The following is an 18,758-nucleotide window of genomic DNA, read 5'->3' as shown; positions in this document are numbered from 1 at the left end:
TTGTTGGTCCAGCGTGGTATCAACAAACAAGGTAGCTCATAGTTGAGTGGAGGACACCCAGCTGTGACTTTTGGGACCCAAAATAGGGAAAAATGTGTGCTGGGTAATATGTTTAGCATAATTTGTGTTTGAATTTCATTCTTATCTTTCCTGTCTGAAATATTTAATACACAAATTAAATATGAATAGGCCACATTTAATTATGTAGCTATTGTTAAGAAAATGTGTAGGAAAGTTGGGGGAATTTATGGGGTTGGGAAGGCGATAGCCCTTACTTAAGATGAGCATTGTGACTTATTTTAGTGAATAGAAAATTTAAGACAGACAGAATCTAATTTTACAGCATAACTATCGTGGGAAAAGTATTGGCAATTTAAAAAAGTTGATGATGAAAGATTTAAAAAATGTTGCGAGTAGGTGTGTTGAAATTAGATATAGGCAGGAAAATGTGTTATGGTTTGATGCCTTAAAGGATAGAGACTTTATAAATTTTTTTATAATTTATTATTTAAAGTAGAAAGTATTAGTCTGTGGTTATGAAGTTTTTTCCCTTTCAGCACTAGCTCCACAAATCTACATTGGGTGAACCTATGCAGCTAGGAATTGAACTGAAGCTGTGTGCAGTAAACTAGGTCATGTCACATAGGGAAACAACACAGTAAAATGGTCGCTGACCCCTACTTCGGCAAAACAAAAGGGTTCTAAGCTTTACCCTATACTTGACTGACAATTTTTTTCACAATTGGCCAATTTTACTTTACATAAATAAAATTTTCTTTAACTTTAGTTCTAGTGCTGTTTCTGAGGCATTATTGGCATACTCTGCTGATTTGTTGGGCAGCCACCTTAATGATGGTAATGAAAGAAGCCTGTGTAATGTACAAGAAAATGTCTCTGTCCTGTGTAGAGAGTGATGTTCGTATCTTGCAAGTAGGAAAATCTTCATAGGTAATCACTGCAGTTCCTGTCCCCCAAGTCAATGCTCAGACATGAGACTGGATACTTGACGCAAGGGGTGTTTTGGGCCTTCCTGGTGCACAGTTTACCCACTCTTTTGGAGTATGTCAATATTGAAATTAAAAACCCATGGCAGGCCCATGCCAGCTGACTCAAGCTTGCAGGGCTTGGGCTAAGGGGCTTCATATTTGCATGTAGACATCTGGGCTGGGGCTGGAGCCAGGGTTCTAGGACCCTGTGAGGTGGGAGGGTCCCAGAGCTCAGGTTGCAGCCCGAGCCCAAATGTCTGCAATTTAACAGCCTCTTAGCTTGAGTCCCACCAGCGTGAGTCAACAGGCATGGGCCATCCACACGTGTCTAATTGCAGTGTAGATGTGTAGTCTCAGGTGATGAGATATAATGGTGAATGGACCCTGTATAAAAAATGGATTAAAAAGTCTTTCAAGCTTTAACCCCACCTAAGATAGTGCATGGGTGTGGTCCCCATCAAATTGAGGGGTTGGTCACCAATGCAGACAGAAGGTTGTTGCCCCAAATCATTGCATCAAAAGAACAGATTAAGAGAAGTACTGTAGATGAGAATGTCAGAATTTAATTTTTTTAACTCTCTTGGGTTAACCATTAATTCGCTATCAGGGCCAGATCTGCCACCCTATCTCACATAGAGTAATACAGTACTCCACGTTGTCCCATTGAAGAAAATTGGACAAACTGTGGTGTAATATACTTCTTAGTGCAAGTGTGGCAGGGTGTAGCCCTTAGTGTTTCTTGAATCAGGTGTCCTCTTTCACCTGTGAATTTAAATTGGCTCTATTTATCCCTGGAGAGGTAGGGCAATTTTGTGTCCAGGACAATTCCTAATCCTTTCTCCCCTCTTTGGTTTTATATTGCCACTAAACATAAAATGTGAGTGCTTTCTGTTGTAAAATTGATAGTATTCATCCATCACTTCTAGGTGTGAACAGTTTTGGGCAGAATTACTTTTGTTTAAATCTCCAACAAATACACTGTTACCCAGGACAAAATTATTATAGACTCTTGGTTTATAAACTCTTGTACTAATTTGGGGAAAAATATTTTAGGGGTATGATCTTTTTGTTTTCTATTTTTCCTTAGTTATTCGAGCTGTTAGGCCCTGAGGGCTTTGAACTCATAGAGAAACTCCTACAGAATAGGTCTATGATTGTGGAGAGATCTCTGTCCTGGCCAAATGATGACAAGCTGCAGGCTCTACAAGGTAAGAAACTATTGAATTTTTTTCAAAACCGATAGAAGCCAGAGTTTTTGAATAACTGCCTGATTAGATAAATCAAACAAGATTTCTTTATTCTATTAAAAAGTTTTCACTATATGCATAATTGAAGAAGGGAGTATGATTTGCTTGCCTCTAAGTCTGAATTAAAAAAAAATAATTTTTTTTTTTTTTTTTTTTTTTTTTTACTCTCCAATGCTCATTTTTTACCATAGACATTGTGTTGCTCCTTCTTCACCAGATTGTCATGTAGCTGAAGCCATGTTTGGTTATTCTTCATGTAGCTTACTGTTTTGCTTTCACCGCATGCTCCTATTGCTCAAATACAAGTCACAGGAGAGTAGCACCTTTGCATTAGAGCCACCTTTCAAAAGAATGAGATGTGAAGAAAGGTCAAGGTGGCATACAAGGATTTGTTTTTATAAAGTACATTGCCTTGCATTATAAATAATTAATTTTAAATCAGTGTTATACACTTAAAAAAAAAAGTAAAGAAAAAAATGTGTGAGCACTCAGGAAAGACAATAATCCATGCTATGACACTAACTCCACCCAAACTATCGTGGGACAATTATGCTAGAAATGACAGAGAAGCAAGAGACTGAGCCAGCCGGCTCCTCTAGAAGTTCCTCAACTGTATGGAGGTTCCAAGCCGCCACCTTATTTATCTTCCTTCAGATCCTTCCTCACCTTTCACCTCTATTGCAATGAGTACAGAAAATTGCCATCTGGTAAAGGCTAAGCAGGTGACACGCTTTGATTGCAGCTACTAATTGGCTAAGAACTGTGAACACTCCTATGCTGTCCTAAAACATCTTATTGTTTTTGTTACCCTGTTTTCCCCCATCTTCCCACTTGTTTCTCACCCTCATGTTATGTCATCTTTTTTTTTTTAAATTGGAAACTACATGGAATGGAAACATTAATTTTGTATATGTCCGCACAGTGTATAGCAGAATGGGGGCCTAACCTGCTGGAGGCCTTCAGGTCCCACGACAATATAAAGTTAATGACTGTGCTGCTCAGTTGAGAACCCACCTAGTGATCTACTGGTTAAAGACTTGGGAGCAGGAAAAGATACCTCAGTTGGGGAAAAAAAGTAGAGCAGTCTGCCAAGAAAACAGTGGTTTTTCCAAGGCCCTGTAGGCATTATAAACTGTACAAACAATGGAGACACTACTAACTGTCCTGCAAAACCTACATGCAGCAGCTCTGTCAGGCCACCAGGAGCAGATGATGGTTAGATTGGTGAGAGAGAAGCTGCTCATGCATGGGCTTCTTGCACACTATCTATTTAAGTTCACTTGTTACCAAGTCAGTTACAACAGTAGGAAGCAGTACTTGTTTGACTGTACTGCAGATTATATTAATAAATATGTGCCCAAAGTGTCCATCCAGGGATCCCAGTATGGCAGGAGCTGCCAAGAAATTTAAACTGAAGGATTTGGCAAGATGACCTAATAGTTGGAGAAGGTGTTTTCACTCCTCTTTTTAGAATGGGAAACCCATGAATAGGATCATCACAATTAAATTACACTGGTCTACAATTTTTGAGAAGTCGTCTGCTTCAGAGATAAAATGTGCTATTTATTATGTATTTTGATGTGCTGAATTCAAATATGACAATTAAAACAACGGATTGGCTACTGTTTCTAAGATATTTAAGTTTTTACATTTTATGTCTATGTATATTGTGTAGCTAGTAGAGTTTTAATCATAAATTGTAAACCTAGGTCTTTTCATGTGTTTATGGTTGCTTTACATGATAATATGTCACCTGTCCTGTTTATGTAACAGTTTAAAAATCAGCAAAAGGGTTATATAAATAAAATGTATTATGAAACAAAAGGCAAAAAACTATTCTGTACATAGTTTAGTCCTATTCAGCGTCTACTCGGTGCTTCTTGGCTTGTCTCTTGTATTCATTAAATGGAGCATCTCTTGTCACTGTCCAGCAATAGTCTGCGAGCATTGATGGGCTCCATTTGCCCTGATAGCGTTTCTCCATTGTTGCAATGTCCTGGTGAAATCGCTCGCCGTGCTCGTCGCTCACTGCTCCGCAGTTCGGTGGAAAAAAATCTAGATGAGAGTGAAAAAATGTATCTTTAGTGACATGTTGCAACCAAGGCTTTTGTATGCCTTGAGGAGCTTTTCCACCAACAACCTGTAGTTGTCTGCCTCGTTTCCGAGAAAATTTATTGCCACTAATTGGAAGGCTTTCCATGCCGTCTTTTCCTTGCCACGCAGTGCATGGTCAAATGCATCACCTCGAAGAAATTCACGAATCTGAGAACCAACAAAGACACCTTCCTTTATCTTAGCTTCACTTAACCTTGGAAATTTTCCACGGAGGTACTTGAAAGCTGCTTGTGTTTTGTCAATGGCCTTGACAAAGTTCTTCATCAGACCCAGCTTGATGTGTAAGGGTGGTAACAAAATCTTCCTTGATTCAACAAGTGGTGGATGCTGAACACTTTTCCTCCCAGGCTCCAAATGACTGTCGGAGTGGCCAATCTTTCTTGATGTAGTGGGAATCTCTTGCATGACTATCCCATTCGCAGAGAAAACAGCAGTACTTTGTGTATCCAGTCTGCAGACCAAGCAAGAGAGCAACAACCTTCAAATCGCCACAAAGCTGCCACTGATGTTGGTCATAGTTTATGCACCTCAAAAGTTGTTTCATGTTGTCATAGGTTTCCTTCATATGGACTGCATGACCAACTGGCATTGATGGCAAAACATTGCCATTATGCAGTAAAACAGCTTTAAGACTCGTCTTCGATGAATCAATGAACAGTCTCCACTCATCTGGATCGTGAACGATGTTGAGGGCTGCCATCACACCATCGATGTTGTTGCAGGCTACAAGATCACCTTCCATGAAGAAGAATGGGACAAGATCCTTTTGACGGTCACGGAACATGGAAACCCTATCACCACCTGCCAGGAGATTCCACTGCTGTAGTCTGGAGCACAACAGCTCTGCCTTACTCTTGGGTAGTTCCAAATCCCTGACAAGGTCATTCAGTTCACCTTGTGTTATGAGGTGTGGTTCAGAGGAGGAGGATGGGAGAAAATGTGGGTCCTGTGACATTGATGGTTCAGGACCAGAAGTTTAATCCTCTTCCTCTTCCTCGTCTGACTCAAGTGCAGTCCTTCTCCGTGGGGTACTGGGCGTATAGCTGATGGAATGTTTGGATAATGCACAGTCCACTTTTTCGTCTTTGACACACCTTTCCCAACTGGAGGCACCATGCAGAAGTAACAATTGCTGGTATGATCTGTTGGCTCTCTCCAAATCATTGGCACTGCAAAAGGCATAGATTTCTGTTTCCTGTTCAACCAGTGGAGAAGATTTGCTGCGTAAGTGTTGCAGCATATGTGTGGGGCCCACCTCTTGTCCTGATCTCCAATTTTGCAGCAAAATAAAGGTGATAGGCTTTCTTAACCATAGTGGTTATACTGCGCTTTTGTGATGCAAAAGTCACTTCACCACAAACATAGCAGAAGTTATCTGCACTGTTCACACAAGTACGAGGCATCTCTGCTCACTTTGGCTAAACAGAAATGTGTCCCTTTGCAAAATCAAACACTGACAAATAAGAGAGCACGACACTGTATGATTTCTAGAGCTGATATATGGCAATTTGTTCAGCAGAGTGATGTAAGCTTCGTTATGATTGCATCATCCATGACGTCTAGGAATAACATGATGCAATTCATATCATGTATGACGCAATACCAGCTTCAGATTGCATCATTCATTGTTTTGCCTAAAAAGCAAGTACTGTCCAAACCCAGTCATAAATTTATTCATAGATCCAGTCAAAGATGTATTTTAGTCATTTCTGGTTTAAATTGAGATCCCTTCCCTTTATTACTCACTTATCCTCCGCCATTCCCAAGTCAAGGGTCGTATATACTGACCCAATAGCATATCTTGAAAACTAGAGCCAATCAACAATTTTAAGCATCATTTTTGTTCTCAGTCACCCAGAATTAGTAAAGTTTGACTACATTTATTTCAGAAGCATTTTGGCTGTAGAGCAGTGTTATCCAGCAGTAAATTGCTTGTGTTCTTCAGTTTTACAAACCCTAAATAGAAAGTTTTGCTAGCCCGTAAAACTTATGGCTGACAGTAGTAGACTGCAGAGTGGTGGTAGTTAGAGAAGAGTGGATTTATGTCACAATGTATGCCAGCCTTGTGGAGTTGGTAACCCATGGGGACTCTCAAATGGTGAGAGAATACTGTATTTTTCCTCAATGTTCAGTCTTTAGTTTGCTAGTTAGATTGGAGCCTGAGTGTGCAGAAAATAATTTTGTGCCAATTAATTTAATTGTCTCCCAATACATTAATTGCAAATATGAAGGAGTTTTTTGGCAATAGGGTGGGCGGCACATAGGGTACGTGTGCACAGCCTGTGGCAGCAAGCCTCTCAGTCTGGGTTGAGTGACTCGGGCTTGCGGGACTCGCCTTATTGCACTAAAAATAGCTATGTAGATTTTGCAGCTCGGGCTGGAGCTCAGGCTCTGAAGCTTAGGGAGGTGAGTGGGTTCTGAGCCCAAGGTTCAGCCTGAGCCTCAATTTCAATATGCTGTCTACACAGCTATTTTTAGCATGGTAGTGCAAGCCCTGGGAACCCGAGTCTGTCAACCTGGGCTGGGAGTAGGCATCTACAGACTGGACCGTCTAGATCTTCCCAGAGAGAAGAACGGCAATAGGTGGAACATGTGAGAAGGGCTCATAAGGGTGGTCTACAGTTTTAAATGTTATATTAAATAACAGAATTTTAAACATTGTTCGGTGTAGAGAGCCACTCTGGACAAATATGGCATCACAATCGTGTTCGGAAACTAATGTTTTTTGTCTGCAGTATACATTAGAATTCCTTTATCTGCTATTGAAACACAGCTATGTGTAGTATGAATACAGTGTACGGCAATGGAATGTGACAGTGAAGAGTGGGATGTTCTGGGTTTTACAAATGCATCCTGGGAATTTCCGTCTCAGATGAATTCCTAGTCCCTCCCCCAGTTTACCAAAATGCTGTTTTTCAAAGGTTGGCTAAAGTTTTATATTTGCAGAATGTAAAGTTTGAGGAGTCCGTTGTAAATTGGAAAAATTGTTGGAAGCAAATATGAGATATCAGGAATTGTAATTGTATGTAATAATTTCAGACCTAACTTACCTAAAATCATTTTCCTTTTGAAAGTTACATTTTAAATGAAAACAACTCTAGTAGAAGATTGACAAAAAAATTATACTACTGTATTAAAAAAGCAATCATCAAAGAAATGAAATCCAATCTCTAGATCACTAAACACCTAACATGGATAGATATTTTTCCAGTCCAGGTATACCAAATAATTACTGTTGATTAAATCTGTTGATGCCAAAACATTTCTTTACAGAAGAGTAATAGTGTTAAATCAAGATGAGTATATATTTTAACTGCGCATGTCTGATTTTTCTGTCAGAATAGCATAGTGGATATTGCACTGGATTGTGACCTAGGAAAATGGTTCCCAACCTTTTCTCTGCCATGGCACACTTTGATACCTTGAATTATTTTGAGGCACAACACCATATTGTCTCCAAATGAACTCATGAATATTCACGAGCCAATCCAGAACGAGGCTAGTGGGTTTAAAATCAAAACAATCATAGCGGCTAACGTTAGATCACAATCTGTCTTTTGTGCCAGAATTAACATTTTCAACGGTGGAAACTAACAAACATTAAAACTCAGTGTAAGAACTCTGGAAGAAAACATGCTCAGTGGAGAAAGTGACATCCAGCCCCCACCTCTGCAGTTCAGCCCCCCCTCACACCACTGACCTCTACTTCTCCTCCTGGGGTTCTTCCCCTCTCCCAACCCTGGGGGGCTGCAGCGGGATCCCCACTTCCCTTCCAGGCTGGGGGGCGGGTGGCGGCTCCAGGGGCTCATGCATAATATTTGAAAGAGGCCTCGTCCCGGAGAGCAAAAGTACAGAATGCAATACGGCTCCGACACTAATTCAGATACAAGGGAAGGGTTTTTTTGGTTTCATTCTCACATGTAGTTTTTCAAAATATTCTGTATCATGCCTGTTCAGGCCCGACGGCACACCGGTTGGGAAACACTGAACTAGGAGACCTGGGTTGTATTCCTGGCTCTGCCACTGACCAGCTGTTTGACTTTGGGCACAACACGTCTCCTTTCTGTGCATCAGTTTCCCTATTTGTTAAATGGGGATAATAATATTGACCTAATTTATAAGAGTGAGGAGGTTTTATAGATTGTGGCCAACATTTTCAAACCTGTGTGCCTAAAGTTAGGTTCTTTTTCGAGTGATTGCTCATGTGTATTCCACAATAGGTGCGCGTGCTCGCCCTGTGAACCGGTGCTGGAAGTTTTTCCCCTAGCAGCACCCATGGGGGGGGGGGGGGGAGAGAGCCCCTGCGACCGCTGGAGTGGCATCTGCCTGGTGCGGTATAAGGGGAGCTGTGCGCTCCCCCCACCCTCAGTTCCTTCTTGTTGCTAGTGAAGGTGTGTTGGAACTGCTCTGCTGCAGCTTGTCCCCAGAACTGTTCGTTCGTTCAGCGTTAGTACCTGTAGTTAGTTAGCTGTTTAGTTAGTTTAGTCAGTGAGCCCGGGCGCCCCAGGGTTTAAGTTGTGTGGCTCTTGTAGGTGTTCTATGCCAAGAAGTGACTTGCACGCAGACTGTTTGCGCTGCTTGGGAGAAACCCATATCAGCGAAAGGTGCAAGATTTGCAAGTTGTTTAAGCCTTGGACCAAAAGAGAAAGGGACATTAGGCTCCTGGCCATCCTGATGGAGTCAGCACTGACCCCGACCCGCTGCTCCGAACCGGTACTCGGCACCACGGCGTCCGTACGCGGCCACCCTCTGGTGCCATCGACCAGCCGGCACCGCTCCCTGTCCATGGGGCACGCCAAAAAGGCCAGGAAGAGACTCCCTCTTCACAGTGTCACCGAGGGAAGTCTGGGACAGAGGCTAGGCCCATGTCGGGCAGTCCTCGATCCCCACTGGGCCCCAGGCCTCTGACTCAAGTTGAGCGGAGTAACCTGGCCTCTTCGGGACAGGCCTCTCTGGCTGTCCAGATGCCGTCCATGCCTGAAGCCCTCCAGGCGGCCCGGGACGTCATGTCCATGCCGGTGCCCGGAGCGCTGCCGATGTTGGCCCTCCACAGTCGCCTCCGGCCTGGTACCAGTCTCGCTCGAGGGAACGTTCCCGACGCCAATCACCGCCCAGCGACCGCTCGGGGCAGAGTCCAGGTGGATCGCCCTCGACGCCGACCAGACTGTCTGGCTGGGTCCTGTCCGGCTGGGACTCGCGGCACCGCTTGTCCTCAAGGAGCGAATATCGACGGGACAGCATCTCATCTCAGAGAGGGTACCGCAGTCGGTCATGGCACGGTCATCGATGCCGTTCCCGCTCGGACTCCTGCTCCAAGTCTCTGCCAAGACATCGCAGGCCCGGGCGTCGATCGCCGGTGTCTCGCCGTCGCAGGCCCGCCCGTCGAGGCCGTTCACGGAGTAGCTATTACCGTTGGTACCGGTCCTTCACGTCGAGATCGTGGTCCCGTGGCCGTTGTAGATCCCGACACCGCCGTTCCTCTCGGTCCAGAAACAGCAGCAGATCTTACACCAGCCTGGTCTCCATTCGTAGCAGTCCTTCGATGGGCCAGGCCAGACAACCTGGACTGAGTTCAGTCTGAATTAATACAGTGAGGGATGGCAATAGATACAGGAAGGATGAGGATTACAACAGTAAGAGATTGAGAGGTGATTAATATAATGTGTGCATCTTGACAGTTTCTCTTTAATGAATAATAACATTCAGACTTTGTCCAATATAGATATTGAGAGAAGTGGGGGCTTAGTCTTTTGGATGTCAGCGTAGGTGGAAGGTATGTGCTGCAAAACTTTTAGCCCAGCAATCAGAATTTAACTCCTGGGTTTAGTTGTTGAAGCTGAATAATCTTCTGCAGAGCCAGAATTACCCAACCCCCGTGCTCACAGACACAGACTGCTTAGGGAAGTAATACATTGTGTTGGGTCTGTAACCTAGTAGAGCATCCATTATCTATAGCAGGTATATTGGCTGTACATTGGGGAGGGGTAGACAAAGGCACCAACCAGTTTCCATCCCGTTCTGCCCACCTCGGGCACTGGGTTGTGGGGGAGGAGTTAGTAGCAATTTTGTGGATCTTGCTCACTCCGATGGCGTGGGTTTATGTCTTAGGGTAACAAGGGACTAATTCCCAACCCTGTACACCTGTTCACCATCATGCTAGGTGTTTCACAATTTGGCCCCAACTGCTGTTGAATGAAGAAGTTGAGGGCATGAAGTGAAGCATAATATTTTCCTAATGATAACATATAAATTGTTTTCTCTCTGGGGCATGGGCTGTGTCTTTTCATGTGTTTTGAAAGAACGTAGCACATTTGCAATCTAAATAATGCTAAACAATTTAGGCATTAGTAAGCTGTCACAACTTGTGTTATATTTTGAAAAAATAAACAACCTTTTAAAATCATGTAGAAAAATAAGTCCGTCTCTAATGTTCACAGAGAGCCATATCTGTTTCCATGTTGCAGAACAGTGTAAAAAGCTTGCAGGTGACAACACTAAACCCAATTATGGTTGTCAAGTCACAATTCAGTCTGAACAAGAAAAGCTGTTAATGAAACAATATCGTCGGGAAGAAAAACGAATTGCCAGACGAGAAAAACGAGCTGGGGAAGATGGAGAAAGTTTTGGAGAAGGACTAATGTGCTTTGATCCCAAGGAGCTGCGGATGCAAAGGTAATAAATGCCAAAAGTTGAAAAATGCTTGTGCTGTAATTGCAACTTTAATGTATCATAATCATTTATTTTCTTTTAGTTCACCTTTGGCGATTAGATGATTCTGACTTCAAGTCACGTTTTATTACAAGTCTAGAATTTTTTTTGTATGAAACCTAATTTTCTGGGATAAGAAAGCAGTCATCTGCTTAATTAGAATCTTCTTGGTCTCATCCACATAGGTTAGAGATGTAGATTAGGGAGGTAAGCCATCTTCCTGAGTGCTGTGCACACACCACTAGCTTAAGATTTATGAAGTCTATACCAAATGTATCAAAACTCCCCCCCCACCCCCCACCAGATTAATGGGTATTGTTTTCCATGTTGTCATGTAAAAGTGGAGTTGGGGGAGGGAAGGCAAGCAAATAAGGCATTGCATTTGGTATTGAGAAAAACAGCAGTTGGAATTTTAAATATGGAGAACCATAAATTTTGATACACATTATGTACCTGGGAGTGAGAAGAACAAAAACATCAATAAGAACATTCTGTTACTATGATATTAACATACTGTATTTGTTTTTTGTTGTTGTTTTTTTGGCAAGGTAGGTCTGTGATTGGCAGAATTACTTCAGTTATTTTTCTCCTTACAGAGAACAATCACTTCTGAATGCTCGAACTGTGCCGGTCCTAGGCAGGCAGAGAGAGATGGACTTTGAAAAAATTTATTATCCACATGTTTATGATTCCCAGGCTGAAGCTATGAGAACATCAGCATTCATTGGAGGTGCAAAGGTACACCTTTGGTATCTGACCTTTTCTGAACAATGCATTTATCCTAGTAAATAATATGCAGCTGGGTTTCTTCTGTTCCCTCAGAGGTTTTACTACTAATTGAAGCACTGTACCAAATTTTGCTTCTGCAGATGGTTGAGTATTTTCAAATATTTTATTTTTACTTAGACAATAATCTTTCTCCCGATGGGTTGGTTTTCACTTCCATGGAGACTTAAGTTATTAAATGTATTTTTTTCTTCCTCGATTGTTTTTCAGAAGCTGTTGAACTGATTCTAACAAAATGTATACTTCCTGAAAAATCCAGGATTTTAATAACTTTTGCCTTAAATTTAATTAGACCTATCATTTTTAATAGGAAACAAGTATTGTCTAATTCCTCTCGGTTTTATGAACCAACCTCTGGATAGTAAAATGCCTGTTCTCCCCCCCCCCCATTTTTTGATTCTGTTGCCACCTGTACAATTAATAAACATATAGGGATTAATTTAACTTCAAGTTCAGTCACATTAGTTGTTAACTATGTATATGTGAGGACAAGAGAGAAATCATTGGTCACTCAATTATTTCTAGCATATTTTGATGCCATTTTTTCTTTCTTCCAGTAACTTTTTTTCCCCCCAAATTGTTACAGATGCTTCTACCGGAGGCGATCCAGAGAGAAAACAACAAAATGTATGAAGAAGTAAAGATCCCCCATAGTGAACCAATGCCTATTGGCATTGAGGAAAAAATAGTTTATATCAAAGACTTAGATGAGGTGAGTAAAACACTTGAAAAGGTAATTAAATGATAGTTTTCTTATTTTTTTTATAATTACTTGTTTGAAGATACATTGCTACTGAATTTTGCAATCATCAAATTTTATTTAGTAGGTTGTATTTAAATGTTAATATTGCAAGGAAATACTAGTCAGTGGTGAAAGCACAGGGCTCAGTCAGTAATTTAGAGCTGTCATTCCATGCTAAAAAACAAAGCAAAACGATTGAGTCAGGAGTACAATATAGTTGCTTACGGAGTCAATGAAAATGTGGCTGTCACTTGTAGTGTCAATGGTAACAGTAACAATGCTCCTGATTGGATTAAAGTCCTATTGAAATGACCACTCAGTCCTATGTGACTGTGGGCAAATCACGTAGCTTCTCTTTGCATCAGGATCCATATTAGTTTAAAAAAATATTTAATTGAGTCACAAGGGTGTTGTGAGATGTTACTCATAAACAGTGGAAGACTGCTCTGGAATCTCAGTGACAATACCTTCAGAATGTAACGTAACTATGGTTTATTCAATTACTATGGGATCTAGATTTACTGCTTATCCTTCATTCATGTCTCATCCTCCCCCCGCCCCCAATACCCCACATTAATGTTTACTTTATGGAAGGAGGTGCCATATGGAACAGTTCTGTGAAGTTTATACATAGTACTATAATTACTCAGAACTAACATGACCTTTCACAATTGAAAATATAACTAAAAAGATCTTCTTTGTTAATAGGATGCCAAAAATTGACCTTTCCGTATCATCAATTGGTAGAGTATGTACACTATTGGAAATACTATTGGAAAAGTTACTGAAGTGGCATATTATATATATCCTTTGGAAATAAAGTACTACAGTTGTGAAAAGGATAACAAAATTGAGCTATTGGAACATGCAGCATTATGTCCACTGCTAGCTGAGGGAATGGTGAATTATGTTAAACATAGTAAGAGGACCAAAAAATACCACCATGGCTAAACAACAAAGTAAAAGAAGTGGTTATAGGCAAAAAGACATCCTTAAATCCTATCGCAGAAAATAGAAAGCATCATAAACTATAGAAAGTCAAGTGTAAAAGTATAATTAGGCAGGCCAAAAGAGAATTTGAAGAGAAACTAGATAAAGATTCAAAAACTAACTGCAGTTTTTTTTAAAGTACATCAGAAGCAGGAAGCCTGCCAAACAATCAGTGGGGCCACTGGATGATTGAAGTGCTAAAGGAGCACTCAAGGAAGATAAGGCCATTGCAGAGAAGCTAAATGAATTCTTTGCATCAGTCCTCACTGTAGAGGCTGTAAAGGAGATTTGCACACTTGAGACATTCTTTTTAGGTGACATATCTGAGGAACTGGCCCAGAGTGAGATACTGATAGAGGAGGTTTTGGAACAAATTTATAAATGAAACAGTAATAGGTCACCAAGACCAGATGGTATTCATCTAAGAGTTCTGAAGGAACTCAGATATGAAATTGCAGAACTACTGAGTGTGATATGTAACTTGTCACTTAAATCAGCTTCTGTACCTGAACTGGAGGATAGCTAATGTGTCCCCAACTTTTAAAAAGGCTTCAGAGGCGATCATGGCAGTTACAGGCCAGTAAGCCTAACTTCAGTACCAGGCAAATTGGTTGAAATTATAATAAAGAACAGAATTATCAAACACCGAGATGAACATGATTTGTTGGGGAAGAGTCAACACGGCTTTTGTAAAAGAAAATCGTGCCTCACCAATCTATTAGAATTCTTTGAGGGGGTCAACAAGTATGTGGACAAGAGTGATCCAGTGGCTATAATGTACTTGGACTTTCAGAAAGCTTTTGACAAGATCCCTCACCAAAGGCTCCTAAGCAATGTAAGCAGTCATGCAATAAGAGGGAAGGTCCACTGATCGATCAGGAACAAGTTAAAAGACAGGAAACAAAGGGGTAGGAATTAAATAGTCAGTTTTCAGAATGGAGAGAGGTAAATAGTGGTGTTCCTGAGGAGTCTGTACTAGGACCAGTGCTGTTCAACATATTCATAAATGATCTGGAAAAAGGGGTAAACAGTGAGGTGGCAAAATTTGCAGATGATACAAAACTACTCGAGATAGTTAAGTCCAAAGCGGATTGTGAAGAATCACCAAGAGATCTCTCAAAACTGGGTGACGGGGCAACAAAATGGCAGATGAAATTCAATGTTGGTAAGTGCAAAGTAATGCATATTGTAAAACGTAATTCCCAACTATACATAAAAAATGATGGATTCTAAATTAGCTGTCACCATTCAAGAAAAATATCTTGGAGTATTGGGTAATTTCTGGCTGTAAAAAGAAAGGAGAAACACCTAAGTAAACCAAATATATCTGCTTCTCTGAATCCTAGTGCTGATAAATCTCATAAACCTGAGGGAAAGGGAGAGAAAATGATTTTGAGTGTGAATTTAGAAACAGTCCGATTTGTCTCTTGGCAAGGAAAGAAATTGTTTCAGGGCACACCCCAGTGCAACAGATGTGGGAACCCAACACCCTCCCCCCCCAAAAAAAAAGAAAGAAAGAAAGAGATCTAGTGCATCATCCTTCTCAGTGGGCAAACACGTCAAAGTATATATTGGAAAAGTGGGATATTGTGGCCTTTTGGCTTTTCATGGTTTTTTTTATTGTTATAGGTTTTACTTTTAATGTTTTGTAAATACACTTGCCTATTCCATAATGTATCTTAAAGTATATTTTAAATCAAATTAATTAAATATGTCGCATTTAAATCTGCCACAATGCATACAGAACACTGCCATCTGATAATGGCTGGAGAGGTTGTGAGCGATTAGTTTACCATGTTTTTGAATTGTGCATGCAGCTATCTCTGCTAAAAATTCCTGTTATTGTTAACTCCATCCTCCCTCCTCTCACTCAATCCTCTCTCACTTATATCTTTTTTAGCCTGTAAGACCGTAATTGCTTAATATATATGTGTACAGTGGCTAGATCCCTGTCCTAGTAAGTCTGCTAGGTATTACAATAATGGATGATAACCTAGACAAGAGGAATTCTTTAGTGCTATTTTTGAGGCACAAGCACTTTAGCTTAAGAAAAAATTCTTTAACCAATCTTATTCTAGGACTAAACGTGTATGTCCGAAATGGTATAAAAGGGCAAATACTCACACCCTTACTCAGTAGAGTGGGGCTTCTCACAGAGTGAGGTGCTATTTAACTACCGGTAGATTAAGGGTCATGGAAAATCTGCTAAAAGTTGGCAAGCAATGCAATGAAAGTTTGATAAATGGGGATGACTGTTCACAAATTTCTTGATTGCTTTTGAAGTTGGACACTAGAGGTTTTTTTTTTTTTAAAACCTATTATAAAACTTGTTGTAGTTAAAAAGCTTTGTTTGAAATATTTTGGAATAAATGAGAGACCATGTACGCGGAAACTTAAATTAGTTCCTTTTTTATATATATAAGGTAGCATTTTAATCTATACTTGAAAATACAAATTCCCTGAAGATACGCACTTATTAAAAGGAAAAATTAAATGCTCTGAAATATTTGCATAATTGAATAATTTCAGGGCTCATTTATTTTAAATGTATTATATGTTTTGAAATCTGGAAACAGTTTTCATTAGTTAATTTTGGTTGAGCTAATTTATCTGAAATATTATGAACTTCTCTCTGAATTTTAGAACTTGTATTGGAGGATTACAGATTTGCAGAAAGGGTTTAGCTTTGTGCTTGGATAAGATTTTTCACTGGAAAAAGTTTTATGCTGAATACTGATATTAAAAATGTCACATTTTATGGCTGCAGTAGCTCAATTTTTCTCTCCATTTATGCTGTCAGACACTTGATAAATATGGCAGTAGGTATTAACAGCCAAGATTACAAAAGAATATGGTTAGATTCTAATTTTAGCTGGCTTCTCTTTAAAAGTGTGTGTGTGTGTGTGTGTGTGTGATTTTTTTTAAAGATATTCCTGAAATGTTCTGAGTAAAAGCACTAGATTAATACTCTTCTCCTCTTACCCCTTAGAAGATAACTATACAATCTTTCCATGGTGTACATTGGAGGAAACCCCCTCCTCCCCAAAAATCCAAGACTTTCTATCTTTTAGTATCCGTGTGCTTTTCACTCATTATGGTGACATTCCTGCTCCTATTGAAGTGAATAGCAAAAGTCCATTTATCTCAGTGGTGCAGGATCAGTCTCTCTCTCTCTCTCTCTCTCTCTCTCTCTCTGTGTATGTTTGTGTGTGTGTGTGTGTGTGTATATATGTATATGTGTATATATATATATATATATATATATATATATATATATATATATATATATATATATATATATATATATATATATATGTAATAAAATACATGAGTGGTGTTCATGCATATGTGCTTGAAAATAGAAAGTCCTGGATTTTGTATATTAATACTGTGGCAAATGGTAGTGATCTTAGTAGAGATTTTTATGTTGGAAATCAGTTTTTCCTTAAATAAATAAAAATCAAATTTTAAATAAAACCAAACTCAAACACCTTTCTGTAGGAAAAAATGTTTTCACTTTTCCATATTCTCCTAGCAACCATTCAGAATATTCAAATTTACTTTATTATTTTTTAACCTCTGAATTAGCTATAGTTTTAAGGGGAGGTTATCTCTGGTTAAAGGGACAAGAAAGGAAGAAGTTGGCTAGAAAAACATACAGACATAGACAGTCTATCATACTGTAAATACTAGAAACGTTATTGCCCAAACCCCAAAGAGATCATTCAGTTAAGTATGGTTTTTATAGCCTTTATATTTCTCAATTTTCCAAGAAATCCAGCATGTAAGAGAATCGAGCTTTGGCAATTGCATGGCCAGGCAGCAAAGGTCCTGACAAAATCTCTGTTTTTGGATAAGGGAGGGGAAGTTAGAGCTTTTGCCTACATTTCTGGGATGATTCCCTTTGGGACTATGTGTCTGTCTAACTACTTTTTAAATATACTAGCTAGGGCCCTAGGTCTGTGGAAATAAAGCTAATTTTTCCTGACTTCATTACCAGCAATCTACCGGCTTAGGGCTGGATGTTTTTAAACCCAGAATGTTATCCATATCTTGGCTGGGAGATGCCAATTCCAATGAGCAATGAGCAAACTTTCGTTTGTCCCAAGTTCCATGATCTCTGAGGCTTTGAGTCATTGATTTGGTGTGCTTGCCTGGTGTGAAAGGACTGAAATTTATGTGCTAATGTGGGAAATTTGCAGTTGAATATACTACTGAGCTTCAGTTATAATCTTCTGTAAGCGATTCCTTCCTACAATGGTAGCAACAGAGGAGTTGGAACTTGATGATCAGCACTGCTGCAACCAGACATGGTGGATTGCTGGCTGGAGTTTAAGATGTTGGGGATAACCTATAAAGTCTAAGGCCTGGTCCACACTACCCCCCCACTTCGGACTAAGGTACGCAAATTCAGCTACGTTAATAACGTAGCTGAATTCGAAGTACCTTAGTCCGAACTTATCGCGGGTCCAGACGCTGCAGGCAGGCTCCCCCGTCGATGCCGCGTACTCCTCTCGCTGAGCTGGAGTACCGGCGTCGACGGCAAGCACTTCCGGGATCGATCCCAGAACATCGATTGCCTGCCGTCGGACCCGGAGGTAAGTGTAGACGTACCCTAAATGGGCTGGGACTGGCCTGCCAGAGGCATCACCACACTCCCTAAGCTGCACTATTACAGCTGACGGGGAGCTGGATTTCCTTGTTGTAAAATAATGGGTGGCTGGCAGGCAGGCAGAGTGTTCTTTGTGAGTTCTTTGGGACTCTAGAGTGTGCTTTCTGAAGCCTTAGTCTGGAATTGCCTGAATTTGGTGACCTGGGTGGCATGCTACAAAAGAAATCTGTTTTTGGATAGGGCCCCAAAGATCTTACAATCTAAATAGATAAGACAGACATAGCAGAATGAACAGTGTGCTGGCAGCAAACATTATGTTAGTTCCACTGTTTTATTTGATTGTTCATTTAGACTAGAGGATAAACTAAACAAAAGGAAAAAGGGGATGGGGTGGAGTGAAACTGGGATGAGGAGACTGAGGAAAAGGGAGGGAGAGAGTTGGAGAAAACAGCCAATCAGCACAGAGTAGAGAAAGTCCAGTCAAAACTGTAGAAAGTTCTCTGAACGATTGAAGGTCCTTGCTCTGGCTGCTTCTGCCCTAGAGATTGAATTTTCTGGCTGGCTCCTCTCTG

At 40.5% G+C, this 18,758-nt stretch overlaps 1 protein-coding gene across 1 annotated transcript in view; it reads left to right on the top strand.

Annotated features, from left to right (window-relative positions):
- The window catches only part of ASCC3 (activating signal cointegrator 1 complex subunit 3), a 525,526-nt gene that overhangs the window by 77,132 nt on the left and 429,636 nt on the right, over window positions 1-18,758 (top strand). Inside the window, exons 5-8 of the mRNA XM_065400559.1 lie at window positions 2,074-2,194; window positions 10,813-11,020; window positions 11,653-11,794; window positions 12,429-12,554. Of these exons, the coding sequence (XP_065256631.1) occupies window positions 2,074-2,194; window positions 10,813-11,020; window positions 11,653-11,794; window positions 12,429-12,554 (597 nt within the window). The remainder of the gene's footprint in view (window positions 1-2,073; window positions 2,195-10,812; window positions 11,021-11,652; window positions 11,795-12,428; window positions 12,555-18,758) is intronic.

Source organism: Emys orbicularis, chromosome 3, assembly GCF_028017835.1.
Source record: "Emys orbicularis isolate rEmyOrb1 chromosome 3, rEmyOrb1.hap1, whole genome shotgun sequence".
Taxonomy (NCBI): domain Eukaryota; kingdom Metazoa; phylum Chordata; order Testudines; family Emydidae; genus Emys; species Emys orbicularis.
The sequence above is the reverse complement of the archived record's forward strand: the minus strand, read 5'-3'. Positions and strand labels throughout refer to the sequence as shown.